Genomic DNA, 20,064 nt, shown 5'->3' on the forward strand with positions numbered 1-20,064 from the left:
CTAACCTCAAGCCTTTGCATTAAACAAAATCATTTCTTATAAAATAATTCTTAAACTAACTAGTAAATTAACTTTCAAAGAATAATACAGTTTGTGAAAAATTAACTGGTGATGATATAGGGTATTAATTTAAGAATAATGATGAGGAAAAATAAATCATTTATCATATAAGGAACCTTTTATTTGTACCTTTGTTCTGTATATTAGGAATGATAGTCAAGGACAAATCTGCATGTCATGACCTTTATCCTCTATGCCTTCTCATCCACATGAAGAACTTAGGCTGAGTACCAGATTACAAAAACACTGTATACAATGATCATGGTAAATCTAGCCCAAAGGGTATTTTGCTGAAAACAAGATTTACCATTGATAGGAATACTCAGGAAATCTGATACTAGTCTTACTTATCAGAGATAAACCTTGGTTTGAATTTTTAATAATCATTATTATTCCTTCTACCTATCAAGGCACTTCTTAAAAGTACAGAAACAAGAAACCTAGAAAAGCTTTATCTTCCTGAGACTGGTCTTCAATGTATAACTGAATTACTCCATAATATTGATAATACACACAGAGTCTAGCAAGAAACCTTGCTAGCATTACAAATCTACATAGTAAAATCTTGACTATGCAATAATGATGCTTTAGTAGTTGGTTATTCATTTCAAAAAGGTAAAAATAGAGGCCTATTTTACACTATACAATAAAATAATTCTGGGTACATTAAAGACCTCCTAAGCAAGGAGTCGGGGGCATGGGAAAAACTTACAAATTTTGGACTAAACAGAGGAAAATATTTCAAGACCTCAGGGTAGGAAAGGATTACTTAAGATACAGAAAATGCAAAACATCAAAAAGATGTCTACATTAAAATTTAAACTTCGGCATAATTTTAAAAGGCAATTTAAAGTTAAAAGGCACAGCGCTTCCCTGGCGGCATAGTGGTTAAGAATCCACCTAGCTGGGCTTCCCTGGTGGCGCAGTGGTTGAAAGTCCGCCTGCCGATGCAGGGGATACGGGTTTGTGCCCCGGTCTGGGAAGATCCCACATGCCGCGGAGCAGCTGGGCCCGTGAGCCATGGCCGCTGAGCCTGCGCGTCCGGAGCCTGTGCTCTGCAACGGGAGAGGCCACGACAGTGAGAGGCCCGCATACCACAAAAAAAAAAAAGAAAAAGAATCCACCTAGCTAATGCAGGGGAGACGGGTTCGATCCCTGGTCCGGGAAGATCCCACAAGCCGCGGACTAACGAAGCCTGTGCGCCACAACTACTGAGCCTGTGCTCTAGAGCCCGTGAGCCACAACTACTGAAGCCCACGTGCCGCAACTACTGAAGCCCAAGCACCTAGAGCCCGTGTTCTGCAACAAGAGAAGCCACCACAATGAAAAGCCTGCGCACCATAATGAAGAGTAGCCCTGCTCGCCACAACTAAAGCCTGTGCACAGCAACAAAGACCCAATGCAGCCAAAAATGAATAAATAAATAAAATTTTAAAAAATACATTAACCAATTTAAAAAAATATGAGCTGTTATTTAAAAAAAAGTTAAAAGGCCCAAAGAAGAAAATATTTATAAGGAAATATAAATAAAGGATTAGTGTCTGGTTTCCTACAAATCAGTACTTTAAAAATTAACAAACCAATACAAAAATGAGTTAAAAAAAAAAGACAATTCAAACTAAAAGAAACCTGATTGACCAATAATACTATAAAAAAAAGCTTGATCTCACTAATAATTCAGGAAATCCCAAGTAAAAGCAGTAAGATACCACTTCATATCCATCAAGTTGATAAACAATTCTGACAATACCAAGTCTTGGCAAGGATGTGGCAAAAGAGTAACACTTACATGTAGGTTTTTCCTTTAGTGAGGGAGGAGGGGGAATGGGGTTACATCACCAAACCTAGAGGTTAAAGACCTTCTGAAGTGTCTCTTCAGTCCTTCTGAAGTGGACTCTCAGTAATGAACTCCTTGTGAGTATCTAACTCTGGACAATGGCCACACTATATGACCGTATCATATTTCATTGCCAGGTCTCTTATAAGGTATTTAGATTTAAAGGAACATACTGATGCCATACATCTTCCCTTTTGACCTGAGCCATTTTTAAAGGAAAAAAAAAAAAAGGTTTTCTGGAAAAGGTACCTGCCAAAACATCCAATTAAAATGTATAACTGAAAACAAAGAGCTTCCCTCAGGTAAAAATATCAAATCTTTCTTTTAAAACTTCTACAACACTAACATGTTGTATTTTAATTCTTGCAAGATTCACATTTTTACATTAAATCTCAAATAGCTAAAATTTTCTTTGCTTACTATTAGCTTAATACTGGGGCATATGTAAATGGAATGTAAACCCAGAATTTCAACTGATATGTGTTATATATATCTGATCTCTTATAAATGGTGGAATCCAGTGATACTCTAAAACCTACAGAATACAGAACATAAGCCTACAAAAACCATCCCAACTAAACACTCTGGCCAAAGTTTAAAAGTTAAAATATTTCTCAGCTATGTCTCTTAATAACCATATAATATTTTTAAATTAACTTGGTTATATTTTTAACACAGTCATTTAATTAGTTTTATAGACATTACACTACAGTAAGCCATTCCCACTTTATCATCAAGTCCTCCTTTTAACGATAAGAAGTGGGCTAGTATTTGTGAATTCTGATTCTGGGCAATGGCAAGCCAGTCACATAAATATAAAAGCTACCCATAATGATCCAACAATTTGTTAGAATACTCTCTTTACTATCACTGTATTTTACCTCCTGGGCTCACCCTATATTGTCACAGTACAATAGCAGGCAGATATTTAACACTATTTTTTCTCAGGCAGTGAATAAATACAGTTGACAAAATTCCTTTTAAATGTAAACTAAATTTACAATAACACAGAGGAGCAACAATAAGAATATGGTTATCAGGAGTTTATGGAACTCTTTAAAACAAGCTTACTAAGCAGAAAGTTTCTTCAGTGAAAAGGGATTGTCTGATTCCTTACGCTGAATGGAAGAAAGGATGCCAGTTCAAAATCACTGGTAATCAGAGAAATGCAAATTAAAAGAAGATAATCCTTTTTGCCCATCAGATTGGCAAAAGTTAAAAAGACTGATAATATCCAGTGTTGGCAAGGGTGTAGGGAAATGGGTATTCTCATACCCATTAGTACAGCTTTCTAGAAAAGTAATTTAGTGTATCTAAGAAAATTTTAGATATACATACCCATGGAATCATCAATTACACTTCCAAACCTCTATCCTAGAGAAATAACTGGACTTTGGATAAGAAACCGAAATATCTGTTAATAGAAAATGACTAATAAACTATAGTCATGCATATTACAGAATACCATACAGTGCTCAACAGGAACATTCTTTTTTTTTTTTTTTTTTTTTTTTTTGGCGGTACGCAGGCCTCTCACCGTTGTGGCCTCTCCCATTGCGGAGCACAGGCTCCGGACGCGCAGGCTCAGCAGCCATGGCTCACAGGCCCAGCCGCTCTGCGGCATGTGGGATCTTCCCGGACCGGGGCACAAACCCGTGTCCCCTGCATCGGCAGGTGGACTCTCAACCACTGCGCCACCAGGGAAGCCCAAGGAACATTCTTTCCACAGCTGTGGAAAACTCCCTAAGACACAATGCTAATGTGGGGAGTGCGGGGTGTCAGATGCAAAGTAATGCCGTAGTGGATACCTTCCATTCACAGTACCCACATCTTTCCCCATGCTAGGAACCCCACCTTCCCAAAGCAGACTAAAACAACAAAAATAACAACAACTACTACTATGTATTGCCCACCCTCCCTCATAGCCAGGTATTTCACTAAAGTATATGGCTAACTATGGAGAACAGTATGGAGGTTCCTTAGAAAAGTAAAAGTGGAACTACCATAAGACCCAGCAATCCCACTACTGGGCATATACCCTGAGAAAACCATAATTCAAAAACAGACATGTACCACAATGTTCACTGCAGCACTATTTACAGTAGCCAGGACAACCTAAGTGTCCATCGACAGATGAATGGATAAAGAAGATGAGGCACATATATATACAATGGAGTATTACTCAGCCATAAAAAGGAATGAAATTGAGTTACTTGTAATGAGGTGGATGGACCTAGAGTCTATCATACAGAGCGAAGTAAGTCAGAAAGAGAAAACAAATACCGGATGCTAACGCACATATATGGAATCAAAAAAACAAAAACAGTACTGATGAACCTAGTGGCAGGGCAGAAATAAAGATGCAGACATAGGGCTTCCCTGGTGGCGCAGTGGTTGAGAGTCCACCTGCTGATGCAGGGGATGCGGGTTCGTGCCCTGGTCCTGGAGGATCCCACATGCCGCAGAGAGGCTGGGCCCGTGAGCCGTGGCCACTGGGCCTGCGCATCCGGAGCCTGTGCTCCACAATGGGAGAGGCCACAACAGTGAGAGGCCTGCGTACCGCAAAAAAAAAAAAAGATGCAGACGTAGAGAATGGACTTGAGGACACAGCAGGGTAAGGGGAAGCTGGGACAAAGTGAGAGAATAGTACTGACATATATACACTACCAAATGTAAAATGGATGGCTAGTGGGAAGTGGCTGCATTGCACAGGGAGATCAGCTCTGTGCTTTGTGACCTCCTAGAGGGGTGGGATAGGGAGGGTGGGAGGGAGGCTGAAGAAGGAGGGGATATGGGGATATATGTATACATATAGCTGATTCACTCTGTTGTAGAGCAGAAACTAACACAACATTGTAAAGAAATTATACTCCAATAAAGATATTTTTTAAAAATGGGTGAAGAAAGGAAAGAAAGGAAGGAAGGAAGGAAGGAAGGAACGAACGAACGAACGAACGAACGAACGAAGGGAGAAAGGAAGAAAGGAAGAAAGAAAGAAAGAATATGGCTAGTAACTATGTGGTCTAGAGTCTGTCAATTAGAAAAATCCAGGTGTTAGATCTGAGGAAAACAGTTTGGCAAAGGGTATCTCTTTGATTAACTTGGGTAGCAATAGAGACAGATTGTTTTAAGACCACAGAGGCTTCCTGATCAGAGACAAGGTGATGTGTTTTTCTCTGGGAGTCACTGGCTGCCATCAATCTTTCATCAAGCCAGTTCTACAAGGTGCTTCTGGGTTTTATTCCTGAAACAGTTTGGAAAATGCTTCTCCAGGCTATGATACTCTGAACATCTTTATCCTTTCATAAATCCCCTTCTAGATAAATTAGCTAGAATGGGTTTCCTTATAAAAATTAAGAAACCTTTCTTATTCACAAATGATAACCATTTATGAACTTCACAAGTTCATAAATTTATGAACTAAAAAGCACTACATATTTATAAAAGGATCTAAGAACACATTTAACACCCTGATGCTGAACTCTGAAGAGGAAGTGGTATTAATATGTATAGATGAGGAAGGGGTATAGGAAGGTTTTTTCCTTTTTCCTCTGTATACTTCTTTTCTGTTTAAATATTTTTACAGGTGGTCCAGTGGTAGAGAATCCGCCTTCCAATGAAGGGGATGTGGGTTCGATCCCTGATCAGGGAACTAAGATCCCACATGACGCAGAGCAACTGAGCCCACGTGCCACAATTAGAGAGAAGCCCGTGCACTGCAATGAAAGATCCCGCGTGTTGCAGCAACTAAGACCCAACACAGCCAAAAATAAATAAATAAATGTTTTTTAAAAATTTACAATGACAAATAGTTATACAACGTTGGGAATTTTTTTAATAATTTAAAATTTTTAAAAAATTAACAACTGATATGTCCCTCTCGGAGACGCCTGCTATCCTAAATGAGAATAACAGTTTTATAGTACTTAAATAAGTAATTCTAAGAAAGTTAGAATAGGAATCCATCTTGGCTGAGAGATACATGTGTCACCGGGAAGGACCCTGAGTCAGACCAAATATGGGCCAAGCAAGATGACTGGCCAGAGACAACCCTGAAACTAACCCCATTACCATAAAACCTGAGACCTCGAGCCAAGTGGTTGAGCAGTTCTCCTGGGTTCCCTTATCCTGCTGCTCTCTACCCGGGCGCCCCTTCCCAATAAAGTCTTTTGCTTTGTCAGTTCAAAAATAAAGAAAGAACAAACTGAAAACTTTCTGTGGTACATATATACACAATTTCATGTATTCTAACTTACATAACATAAAAATCTTATATTATCTTAGAATAGGGAAGGAACTTCTAAGCATGACTCCAGAGGTAGAAGGGAAAGATAACAATATTTAACTACATAAACAAAACTTCTGACACTTTAAAATTAAAAGATGGAGGACAAACTGAGAGAAATGATCTGAGGCATATATGGCAAACAATAGATTGGCACTTTTAATATATAAAGTATTCTTACAAATCAATAAGAATGGACATCTTAATTTAAAAATGGGCAAACTGTATTAGCAAAAACTGGACAAGCTAAATATCCACTGTAAAAAAAGTTAAACAAACCAATGTTCAAAAATATACAGTATTTCATGATACGGCAAAACCATGCAGCCACAGCAAATAAAAATGCAGATCCTTGTCTATTAGCATGAAAAGATGTTCTAGATTTACAATAAAGTAAAAAAGGCAGGTAACGAAGTGGCATATTTCTATTAGTATTAAATACAGATTCATTATATATGTACATAAATATATATGCACATAAATATATAAGCACATATATTTGTACCTATATATGCACATGTGTATCTACAAACACACACATGGCACATATTCTAGCAAACAGGTCTGAAATATCATATACCAAATGTTAACAGCAGCTAGTTCAGAATAATACAATCATAGGTGATTTTCACTTTCTTCTTCATACCTTTTGAATAGTCTTTACGAATGAACATGTATAAGTTTTATGATAAGTAATAGAAATATTTTCATTCTTTAAACAAATAAAGAGAAATAAAGATCACTTTATTAAATATCCTGTACCTTTAATTATATATTACTATTTTCTTACCTTTAAACCTTCAGCTGGAAGTCTATAACCAAATCTTGCTGGAAGGTCATCAAATGTCTGAGACACGTTTTCAAAATTATACTAAATATAAAATTAAAAACAATCAAGTTACAACCAATGTACACATAACATTAAAAACAAAAAGTCTGTCAAACTATTTAAGTTGTAATTTCCACGATTTTGATTTACTATCACAGCTTATCATAATAAAATCAACTTTGTAAATGCACATCCACTAAAATAGAAAGGAATGTATACAATTTACTGCATAAACAACTGCTTAAATTGGATTCTGATTTCATGTATTATTAAACAGAAGCAATAATTCTATAACATTAAACCACCTACTGTTTATCTGAGCTTTTCCCCATAGACAATTCCCTAACAAGAAATTTTCTAGACAGATTATTTTCCAGCAGGAGTTCCATTTTATTTTCTCTCTAAGGGTCTGATTTAATAGAAGAGATTTACAGGATTTCTGACAATAGCTTTGAAAGATGCCTTTCCCCCAGAGAAAGAAGGAGTATCAAATCATACTTTTAAGATACTGCCATTTTTTAAGTAATCTGAACACTTTTATCCAGGGCTGAACAATGAAAGGACTAAACTCAATGAAATACATACATAGAGAGAGCTGAAGGTATCCAAACTCTTTAACAACTTTCCCCTTCCTTACGGATACAGATTCCTATGCTACAATATTTATCAGTCCTCCACCTCTGCTGTGCTTTTAGAAGATAATATAATAATTGTGAAGTGAGCTTGCTGTATTATTTAAGATGCTATATTCAATGTGCTTTAAAGAAAACAAGAGAAACAAGGAAGATAGATGAACTAAGCAAACATAGTAAACAAGTAATTTTTGAAACACAGGTGAAATTTATATGATATATCAGAAGTTAAGATACTTGTCAGTAAACTATAGGCCAAAGACAGAAAAACTAGAACTCATTTGTTTTGAATATAGATTAAAAGGATGGAACAAAGCAAGAATGTTATGTATAGACAGCAAAAGATAGAAGGATGAAGCAAACCTTAAATATTCACAAAGCATGGATTAGGTCACACATCCAGATAGATAGCTATGTGGTCCTTAAATCAAACACCCACTGCTGATCCTTATTCTAGCCTCATGTGCCATCTGCCTGAGACACCCGGATAAACAGCCCTGTAGGTTAACAGCCAACTACAGCTGCGTTCAGATGTAAGTACCTCAAGCCTCTCCAACAGAGCAAGCAAACACTGGATCCAGACACCTTCCATCTGTCAAGTCCCCTTGCTCATCCTCAACTCAGATCCTGGTAACCACACTGTCACCAGGGAAAACTGATGCAGCAAAGAGACTAGACAAACTAAAAACAGAAAATGCAGGATTCAGGTAGTGTGGCTCTTGCCTCCCACTTGCATCCTAACCTGAGTGTATTAACATACCCATCTTTTACCTATGCTTCTCACTGTATGTTTGTAATTAATTCAATAAATCGTATGATTCAAGCATCTGAATTTGATTGTTGAAACTAGCCATTCTTTTACCTCTGGGATAATCAGCCTGGCAGTATACCTGGAGGCCAGCAATGCTTCAGAGTAATTTCCTACTTTAAAAATAATTCATATTTGCAGAGTGCTCTATGGTTTACAAAATGCTTTAGAGTCAAAAAGTGCTTTCATATTCATTACCACATGTATCATTTAAACTCTTAATTAAAACATCTTTCTTAATTGATTCAATTAAATTATGATCAGCTTTGAACTTGACAAAGTCATTTAACTCCTCCAAGGCCAAAGACAACACTGTAAAATAAGTAAATAGATCTAGATCAACATAGACAAACCAAAAAAAAAAAAAAATACAGATGTGTACAGGCAGTACTTTTTTAAAAATGTACTTTTAAAATTTGGAAATGGATAGGACCTGCGGGTGGAAGGGGAGAGGCAGCACATCTGAATGGGGGCCTCTGGAGTATGGAGTTCCGGAGTTTGGAAGTTGATAAATAATTCATATGGTCTTTGCAGAAACTTCTCCAGGTGACAAACCCAGATTGCACGCAAGCAGTCACTTTGGTTGTGGAAAGCTGTGTGGCTGACAGGGTATTGGTGCTCTGGCCGGGTGTCAGGCCTCAGCCTCTGATGTGGGAGAGCCAAGTTCAGGACTTTGGACCACCAGAGACCTCCCAGCCCCATGTAACATCAATCGGTGAGAGCTCTCCCAGAGATCTCTGTCTCAAAGCTAAGACCCAGCTCTACTCAACAGCCAGCAAGCTCCAGTGCTGGACACCCCATGCTGAACAACTAGCAGGACAGGAACACAACCCCACCCATTAGCAGAGAGGCTGCCTAAAATCATAATAAGTTCACAGACACCCCAAAACACACCACCAGATGCGGTCCTACCCACCAGAAAGACAAGATCCAGCCTCATCCACCAGAACACAGGCACCAGTCCCCTCCACCACGAAGCCTACACAACCCACTGAACCAGCCTTACCCAATGGGGGCAGACACCAAAAACAATGAGAACTGGGAACCTGCAGCCTGTGAAAAGGAAAAGGAGACCCCAAACATAGTAAGTTAAGCAAAATGAGAAGACAGAAAAATACACAGCACATGAAGGAGCAAGGTAAAAACACACCAGACCAAACAAATGAAGAGGAAGTAAGCAGTCTACCTGAAAAAGAATTCAGAGTAATGATAGTAAAGATGATCAAAAATCTTGGAGAAAGAATGGAGAAAATACAAGAAATGTTTAACAAGGACCTAGAAGAACTAAAGAGCAAACAAATGATGAACACCACAATAAATGAAATTTAAAATTCTCTAGAAGGAATCAATAGCAGAATAACTGAAGCAGAAGAATGGATAAGTGACCTGGAAGATAAAATAGTGGAAATAATTACCGCAGGGCTTCCCTGGTGGTGCAGTGGTTGAGAATCTGCCTGCCAATGCAGGGGACACGGGTTCAAGCCATGGTCTGGGAGGATCCCACATGCCGTGGAGCAACTAGGCCCGTGAGCCACAACTACTGAGCCTGCGCGTCTGGAGCCTGTGCTCCGCAACAAGAGAGGCCGAGATAGCGAGAGGCCTGCGAACCATGATGAAGAGTGGCCCCCACTTGCCACAACTAGTGAAAGCCCTCGCACAGAAACGAAGACCCAACACAGCAAAAATAAATTGATTAATGAACTCCTACCCCCAACATCTTAAACAAAAAAAGTCACTGGAATCAGGACAAAAATATAATAATAATAATAATTACCGCAGAGCAGAATAAAGAAAAAAGAATGAAAAGAATTAAGGACAATCTCAGAGACCTCTGGGACAACATTAAACGCACCAACATTCAAATTATAGGGGTCCCAGAAGAAGAAGAGAAGAAGAAAGGGATTGAGAAAATATTTAAAGAGATTATAGTTGAAAACTTCCCTAATATGGGAAAGGAAATAATCAAGTCCAGGAGTGCAGAGAGGCCCATACAGGATAAATCCAAGAAGAAACACACCAAGACACATATTGATCAAAATATCAAAAATTAAATACAAAGAAAAAATATTAAAAGCAGCAAGGGAAAAGCAGCAAATAACACACAAGGGAATCCCCATATGGTTAACAGCTGATCTTTCAGCAGAAACTCTGCAAGCCAGAAGGGACTGGCAGGACATATTTAAAGTGATGAAAAGGAAAAACCTACAACCAAGATTACTCTACCCAGCAAGGATCTCATCCAGATTTGACAGAGAAATTAAAACCTTTACAGAGAAGCAAAAGCTAAGAGAATTGAGCAGCACAAAACCAGCTTTACAACAAATGCTAAAGGAACTTCTCTAGGCAGGAAACCAAGAGAAGGAAAAGATCTACAATAACAAACCCAAAACAATTAAGAAAATGGTAATAGGGACATACATATCAATAATGACCTCAAATATAAATGGATTAAATGCTCCAACCAAAAGATACAAACTGGCTGGATGGATACAAAAACAAGACCCGTATATATGCTGTCTACAAGAGACCCACTTCAGACCTAGGGATACACAGAGACTGAAAGTGAGGGGATGGAAAAAGATATTCCATGCAAATAGAAATCAAAAGAAAGCTGGAGTAGCAATTCTCATATCAGACTAAATAGACTTTAAAATAAAGACTATTACAAGAGACAAAGAAGGACACTACATAATGATCAAGGGATCAATCCAAGAAGAAGATATAACAATTGGAAATATTTATGCACCCAACATAGGAGCACCTCAATACATAAGGCAAATGCTAACAGCCATAAAAGGGGAAAACAACAGTAACACAATAACAGTAGGGGACTTTAACACCCCACTTTCACCAATGGACAGATCATCAAAAATGTAAATCAATAAGCAAACACAGGCTTTAAATGACACATTAAACAAGATGGACTTAATTGATATTTACAGAACATACCATCCGAAAACAACAGAATACACTTTCTTCTCAAGTGCTCATGGAACATTCTCCAGGATAGATCATATATTGGGTCACATATCAAGCCTTGATAAATTTAAGAAAACTGAAATCGTATTAAGTATCTCTTCCGACCACAATGCTATAAGACTAGATATCAATTACAGAGAAAAAAATTGTAAAAAATACAAACACATGGAAGCTAAACAATATACTACTAAATAACCAAGAGATCACTGAAGAAAGCAAAGAGGAGGGCTTCCCTGGTGGCACAGTGGTTGAGAGTCCGCCTGCCAATGTAGGGGACACGGGTTCGTGCCCTGGTCCGGGAAGATCCCACATGCCGTGGAGCGGCTGGGTCCATGAGCCATGGCCGCTGAGCCTGCGCGTCTGGAGCCTGTGCTCCTCTGAGGGGCCGCAACAGTGAGAGGCCCGCGTACCACAAAAAAATAATAATAAAATAAAGAAAGCAAAGAGGAAATTTAAAAAAAACCTAGAAACAAATGACAATGAAAACAGGATGACCCAAAACCTATGGGATGCAGCAAAAGCAGTTCTAAGAGGGACGTCTATAGCAATACAATCCTACCTCAAGAAACAAGAAAAATCTCAAAAAACCAACCTAACCTTACACCTAAAGCAATTAGAGAAAGAAGAACAAAGAAACCCCAAAGTTAGCAGAGGAAAGAAATCATAAAGATCAGATCAGAAATAAATGAAAAAGAAATGAAGGAAATGATACCAAAGATCAATAAAACCAAAAGCTGGTTCTTTGAGAAGATAAACAAAATTGGTAAACCATTAGCCAGATTCATCAGGAAAAAAAGGGAAAAGACTCAAATCAATAGACTTAGAAATGAAAAAGAAGTAACAACCGACACTGCAGAAATACAAAGGATCATGAGAGATTACTACAAGCAACTATATGCCAATCAAATGGACAACCTGGAAGAAATGGACAAATTCTTAGAAAAACAAAACCTTCTGAGACTGAACCAGGAAGAAATAGAAAATATAAACAGACCAATCACAAGCACTGAAATAGAAACTGTCATTAAAAATCTTCCAACAAACAAAAGCCCAGGACCAGATGGCTTCACAAGAAAATTCTGTCAAACATTTAAAGAAGAGCTAACACCTATCCTTCTCAAGCTCTTCCAAAATATAGCAGAGGGAGGAACACTCGCAAACTCATTTTATGAGGCCACCATCACCCAGATACCAAAACCAGACAAAGGTGTCACAAAAAGGGACTTCCCTGGTGGCACAGCGGTTAAGAATCTGCCTGCCAATGCAGGGGACACGGGTTCAAGCCTTGGTCCGAGGATGCCACATGCCGCGGGGGAACTAAGCCTGTGCACCACAACTACTGAAGCCCGTGCACCCAGAGGCCATGCTTCGCAACAAGAGAAGCCACCGCAGTGAGAAGCCTGTGCACAAAGAGTAACCCTGCTCGCCGCAACTAGAGGCAGCCCAAGAACAGTAACAAAGACCCACTGCAGCCAAAAATAAAGTATAAATAAATTAATTTTTTAAAAAAAGACGTCACAAAAAAAGAAAACTACAGGCCAGTATTACTGATGAACACAGATGCAAAAATCCTCAACAAAATACTAGCAAACAGAATCCAACAGCACATTAAGAGGATCATACACCATTATCAAGTGGGGTTTATCCCAGGAATGCAAGGATTCTTCAATATACGCAAATCAATCAATGTGATACACGATATTAACAACTTGAAGGATAAAAACCATATGATCATTTCAATAGATGCAGAAAAAGCTTTTGACAAAATTCAACACCCATTTATAATAAAAACCCTCCAGAAAGTAGGCATAGAGGGAACGTACCGCAACATAACAAAGGCCATAAATGACAAACCCACAGCCAACATCCTTCTCAGTGGTGAAAAACTAAAACCATTTCTACTAAGATCAGGAGCAAGACAAGGTTGCCCACTCTCACTACTATTATTCAACATAGTTCTGGAAGTTTTAGCAACAGCAATCAGTGAAGAAAAAGAAATCAAAGGAATCCAGATCGGAAAAGAGGAGTAAAACTGTCACTGTTTGCAAATGACATGATACTATACACAGAGAATCCTAAAGATGCTACCAGAAAACTACTAGAGTTACTCAATGAATTTGGTAAAGTAGCAGGATACAAAATCAATGCACAGAAATCTCTTGCATTCCTATACACTAATGATGCAAAATCTGAAAGGGAAATTAAGGAAACACTCTCATTTACCATTGCAACAAAAAGAATAAGATATCTAGGAATAAACCTACCTAAGGAGACAAAAGACCTGTATGCAGAAAACTATATGATGCTGATGAAAGAAATTAAAGACGATACAAACATATGGAGAGATATACCATGTTCTTGGATTGAAAGAATCAACATTGAGAAAATGACTATACTACCCAAAGCAATCTACAGATTCAATGCAATCCCTATCAAACTACCAATGGCATTTTTCTCAGAACTAGAACAAAAAATTTCACAATTTGTATGGAAACACAAAAGACCCCGAAGAGCCAAAGCAATCTTGAGAAAGAAAAATGGAGCTGGAGGAATCAGGCTCCCTGAATTCAGACTATACTACAAAGCTACAGTAATCAAGATAGTATGGTACTGGCACAAAAACAGATATATAAAACAATGGAACAGGATAGAAAGCCCAGAGATAAACCCACACACACATGGTCACCTTATCTTTGAGAACGGAGGCAAGAATATACAATGGAGAAAAGACAGCCTCTTCAATAATTGGTGCTGGGAAAACTGGACAGCTACACGTAAAAGAATGAAATTAGAACACTCCCTAACACCATACACAAAAATAAACTCAAAATGGATTAAAGACCCAATGTAAGGCCAGACACTATAAAACTCTTAGAGGAAAACATAGGCAGAACACTCTATGACATAAATCACAGCAAGATCCTTTTTTGACCTACCTTTTTTGATAGGGAGCGTGGGAGGGAGCCGCAAGAGGGAGGGGATATGGGGATATATGTATACATATAGCTGATTCACTTTGTTATACAGCAGAAACGAACATAATATTGTAAAGCAATTATACTCCAATAAAGATGTTTAAAAAAAAGGTGTACATAATATATATTTTTTAATTTTAAGTTTTGGAAATAAAAACTAAGAAAACTAAAAAGAGTTCTTCCCACTTTCCTTGCTTTATTGATAGAGAAAGAATCTATGGGTGGGTTTTATAAACTTATGAGCTTTAGGTCTCTTTTTGGTGATGGAACTAACTCCTTTTCCATGTCGATGTTTCCCTGAGTTGCTGAATTTGACTGACTTTTTACTGCACCTGAGGATGGATCAAGGGAGGTCGTTTGGTGGGAAGGACAGCCTATAGATCACAGGACATAGAGCAATGATTTTAAGTGAGTCTACTAGAAACATTTCTAATTGTGTGGGGTAAAGTTATCTTTTTCATTTTGGTTTCAATGGATTGAATGACTTTTCACACTTACTATTGATTTGAAATTAGGTCAGAGAATGTTAACTAGATTCTTATGTAGATTGCTGGTTTGGGTTATAGCTCGAGAATTAGTACTAATGCATTTGTTTGATTATCATGATATTATACTCTTTCTTCCCATTTTAGGAAATTATTCCAGAGACAAGAGCATAATAAATTATGTTTAAGTTGAAAAATAAACAAATTAGGAAATGGAAAATCTACAACTGTACTAAAGTACTCTTTTATCACTTCCTATTACTTTTATTACTTCTTATTACTGAGTTCACTTTTTTGGTTAGAATTTCAGAAATAAAATATCTAGCTTGAACTACAGTACTTGTAACACTGACTTGGAACAAGTTTTGTTATCGAGTGAGACTCATTTTGAAACTGCTTTGCCTTTCCTCAGGAAGGCAGTTGTTAACTTTGCTCACACTGCTTTTTACAATCACATTGTTTAAATTAAAAAAAATAAATGTTTCTATCATGAACAAGACAAACAGAAACATCTTTAATACAAAAGTGCTTTCTTTTTTAGTATGGTGGGGGGCAGGAGGAACGCTGCTGCTCATGAAATTAAAGCACACTCATTGTTAAAATTTTTGAAACAGAAAAAAAATTATTCCTCTCTGGAATCCCACTCTCAAAGATTACCATGTTGCGACTTTACTTATTTTGAAGAGGTCTTCTCTTAACCAGTTCTCCTCTTTGACAGCAGCCTTAACAGAAGATTTAATTCAATTCAGAAAGTAACAAATAGCTAACAATTATGGAGCATTTATGACATCATGCTAAACACCTGACAGGTATTCACTTATTTAAACCTTATGACAATCCTATAAAGTCAGCCACTATTATCATCATCCTCATTTTACAGATTGACTACAGAATAAAAATACTCCGCTTGAAAATAACTTGCTCTAGTAAATAAGAACCAGGATTCTAATCCAGGCAGTCTGGCCTCAGATCCCTGGCTCTTAACCCATTGCCCTACACTCTCTCTCCTCCAATCTCATTTTCATAAGTAAACTGAAATTTAAGAGATGTTAGGTAATTTGCCCAAGGTCATGGAGCTACAGAGTGGTAGAACTGGAATTCAACCCAGACTGTAACTCCCATTGCTGGAGCTCTTAACTACTTTGCTATATAATCCAATCCATTCACACCACCAACCACTGGGTGCTTCTCTCCTAACTCTGCCCACTGACCCCCACAAACACCTACCAAGCAACGAAATCTCTAACAAATCCCTACAACAGAATCAAGCATGCCCCTGCCAATTCTAAAGCTCCATGTTTCTAAATATGAACCTATATAATTAATAATTTCATATTTCCTTTAAGGGTTAAAGAAAAGAGAAGCAATAAGAGATGAAAAGAGAATGAATTGCTAATTTAAAAAACCCAATAATCTAAAGTTCCAAGGAATAAATGCTATTAAAAGAAAATATGAAGGACTTCCCTGGTGGTCCAGTGGTTAAGGCTCTGCACTTCCACTGCAGCGTGCACAGGTTCGATCCCTGGTCAAGGAACTAAGATCCTGCATGCTGTGAGGCACAGCCAAAAAAATTTTTAAAAAAAGAAAAGAAAAGAAAATATGAAAGAACTAAATCTCCAAGGAAAAGCTATTAATCAACTCAAATATTTATTGAATTCCTACTGTGTAACTCTTACTAGGTACCGGAAACAAAGTTTAGTAAGACACAGTCCTGCCTTCCAGGTACCCATGATCTAAGGGGCTTACTGACTAGTCAGCAACACACTATACAGTAGCATCTCCATATCCTCTTAAAACTCACCAACCAGTTGGACAAATACTGTTGTCAGGGAATTAACAGTCAAGTGGGAGAATTCAACTGCCAAAAATAAAAACATTTGGCATACCAATAGCATGACTGAAACTGACTTTATCTTTTCAAAAGCAACATCCTAATACCTGTCCAAAATAGAACTAGAATCAACCTGATATCCAACATACTTAAATTTTATTATTACAAACCCAGATTTCAGGGGTGTTCTTATTCAGCTAAAAGAAAGAGCTAATATTTTCTACCTCTTGACTCACTTCCTTTGAATGACTGTGTTACCACATCTAGTTCCTCTGCCTCAATTTTTAGTTCGCTTTTTTCCTAGTTACATGACTCCACAGCTCACTTCCCACCAGCTATCTCTGCATTCCTGTCAGCCTCTATCTTTAGTGTCAACATAAAGACCAGATTTAAGCAGCTCTCAGGGATAGTTCCTTTCACTGGATGACAACATACATTCCACACCTACCTGCCTGAGGCACAGGGAACACTGCTGGCAGGGACTGATTATTCTTCTATATCTTTTTGTTTTGTATCTACGTTAAAAAATACAACTTAGGCAGTCACATACACTGCTCAAGTGAGTGAGTGAAAGATGATGAGAATGTTAATTATAAAGAAGATAACAAAGATAAAACATTTACTATGTGTCAGATACTGTTCTAAGCAGTTTACCTTATTTAATCATCACTACAACACTACAAATTAGAACACTACAAATTAAAAAACGGAGGTATTTATAGTGGCTAAGTAATTTGATCCATATCACATAGCTAGTCAAGTTCCCAGAGCAGTCCACTGAAAATCATTTAACCCATCACGTAGCTGAACCACAGAATAACAGTTCACTTCAGGTGAAAAAGAAAGAAGACAAGGAGTGGCAGATGTTAGAATCAACAGAGGAAAAAAAGAGAGAGAGAATGAAAGAAAACAAAGGAGAAAAGAGAAACAAGGAGAACTCCATTCCCTGTTCAGTCTATAAATCCTCTACCTCATTTCAAAAGTCATCCTAAGACTATTCCAAGGACTTCGGGGACCAATTTGAAGAAGAGATCTGAATAGCAATGGACTCAGTCCTTTAAAGGTTCTACTTCCACTCCATCTCAAAAAGATCCAGACTATTCTAGAAAAATCTAATCAACCAGTTTCCTACTAAAGAGGGTAACACAGGGTGAGAAATCTCATAGGGATTAGATTTGCTATGCCCTCAAAAAGCTACGGTATAGAAAACAGCCTGGCTCTCTCAAGTTCTACAATGATTCTAGGCCCTTCCACAAGAGCTACAGTATGAAAAAGCATGGCTGAGGACCACATTAAGCTTTGGTCAGCAACAATTCTGACCCTTCTATTTCTCACTTAATGTCATTAAGCAAATCGCTTGCACCCAGAAAGAAAAACCAGTAAATCCTTTGCATGGCACCTAGAGTATAGGCGTACACACACACACATCACACGTACAGATACAGTTAATTCTTCTTTTCTAGCTTCACATAAATGAGAAATAGGAAATATATACACTTTCTAGTGTAGAGGACAGTAAGACAGTAGCCCAGAAAGGACTACAAAGGTTTTGAGGAGCAATCTTCTTCTCTAAAAACTCTGCTATCCACCATCAAACATAAGGCCATTATGCTGCCTGCATCTGCCTCACAAGATGCGGTGTTGCTCCAGGACCTTGCTTCAGACATACATCATGGGAGACTTACAGAGGAATACCCAAGCCCCAACTCTCCTACCCTTTCCCCAAGTTCAGAGGACTTGGCTTAAGTACCTACTGTTAAGGACTGAATGCTTGTGTCCCCCCAAAATTCATATATTGAAGCCCTAAGGAAATGTGATAGTCCTAGGAAGTGAGGTCTTTGGGAGGTAACTAGGTTTAGGTGAGGTTATGAGGGTGGAGTCACCATGATGGTATTTGTGTCCTTATAAGAAGAGGAATATAGATTAGAGCTTCCTGCTTCTGTCACCACATGAGGACACAGCAGCAAGGTGGCCATCTGTAAGCCAGGAAGAGGGCCTTCACCAAGAACTGAATCTGCTGGCACCTGGATCTCGGACTTCCCAGGTTCCAGAACTGACCATATGGAGGAAATGTCTGAGGAAATGGTGAAATGAAAGAGATAATTTGTGAACTTGGCTGAAAGGCTACACAATTGGTCTGAAAGTTTTTTCAAACTGTCACAAATCTAAAAAAAAAAAAAATTCCAATATATTCACTGGAAAAAATTTGCATGTAAGTGGAACCACGCAGTTCAAACCTGTGCTGTTCAAGGGTCGACTGTATAAAGAAAACTCCAGGTTCAGAGTGGATTGATGGCAGAAAACCAGAGTGAACAGTCTAGATGCAAGCCAAGCTCTCAAGATTAAAAAGTCAAGATGGAAGGAAAAACTCATCAGGTTTTTGGTGACCCTCAGCAGAATTCGTCCAAATGGAAGCCTGTCCAATAAGAAGAGCAAATCTACGGGTCTGTGAGGAACCATTACACCAGTTTCCATAGTGGCTGCACCATTTTATATTCACACCAACAATACCAAGGGTTCCAGTTTCTCCACATGTTTGTCAACACTTATTTTCTGGGTTTTGATAACAGCCATCCTAATGGTTATGATAACAGCCATCCTAATGGTTATGATATGATATCTCATTGTGGTTTTGATTTGCATTTCTCTAATAATTAGTGATTTGAACATTTTTTCCTGTGCTTACTGGCCATTTGTACATCCTCTTTGGAGAACTGACTATTCAATTTTTTTGTCCATGTTTAAATCTAGTTGTTTATTTTTTTTGTTGTTAAACAGTAGGAGTTCTTTATATATTCTAGATGTTACCCTCTAATTAGATATATGATTTGCAAATATTTTCTCCCATTCCATGGGTTTCCTCTTCACTCTCTTGATACGTTCTTTGAATGCACAAATGTTTTAAATTTTGATGTAGTCCAATTTATCTATTTTTTTTCTTTTTATACCTGTGTTTTTGGTGTTATAGCCAAGAAATCATTGCCAAATCCAAACTCATGAAGTTTTTCCCATATGTTTTCTCCTAAGTGTTTTTTTAGTATTAGCTCAGCTCTTATGTTTAGGTCTTTGATTCACTTTAAGTTAATCTTTTGTATATGGTGTAAGGTACGAGCTCAACTTCATTCTTTTGCATGTGAATATTCAATTTTCCTGGCACCATTTGCTGAAAAAATATGGAACACTTTACAAATTTCCATGTTATACTTGTGCAGAGGCCATGCTAATCTTCTCTATATCATTCCAATTTTAGTTTATGGGCTGCCAAAATGAGCATTAGATGTCTTTCAAAGTTAAAATTTTCTTTTGGATTTCTCAAAGAGCCCCTGGAAAATCACAATGATTT

General features: G+C 37.9%; 1 protein-coding gene across 3 annotated transcripts in view; it reads right to left on the reverse strand.

Annotated features, from left to right (window-relative positions):
- RNF13 (ring finger protein 13) overlaps positions 1-20,064 on the reverse strand; it is a 139,599-nt gene that overhangs the window by 87,744 nt on the left and 31,791 nt on the right. For 2 of the 3 annotated variants that reach the window (XM_079922333.1, XM_079922332.1), the window contains one exon: positions 6,973-7,053. The exons of the other annotated variant lie outside the window; for it this stretch is intronic. In XM_079922333.1, coding sequence (XP_079778459.1) covers positions 6,973-7,053 — 81 coding nt within the window. The remainder of the gene's footprint in view (positions 1-6,972; positions 7,054-20,064) is intronic. 3 annotated transcript variants of the gene reach the window in all.

This window comes from Stenella coeruleoalba (genome assembly GCF_951394435.1).
Source record: "Stenella coeruleoalba genome assembly, chromosome: 5".
Taxonomy (NCBI): domain Eukaryota; kingdom Metazoa; phylum Chordata; class Mammalia; order Artiodactyla; family Delphinidae; genus Stenella; species Stenella coeruleoalba.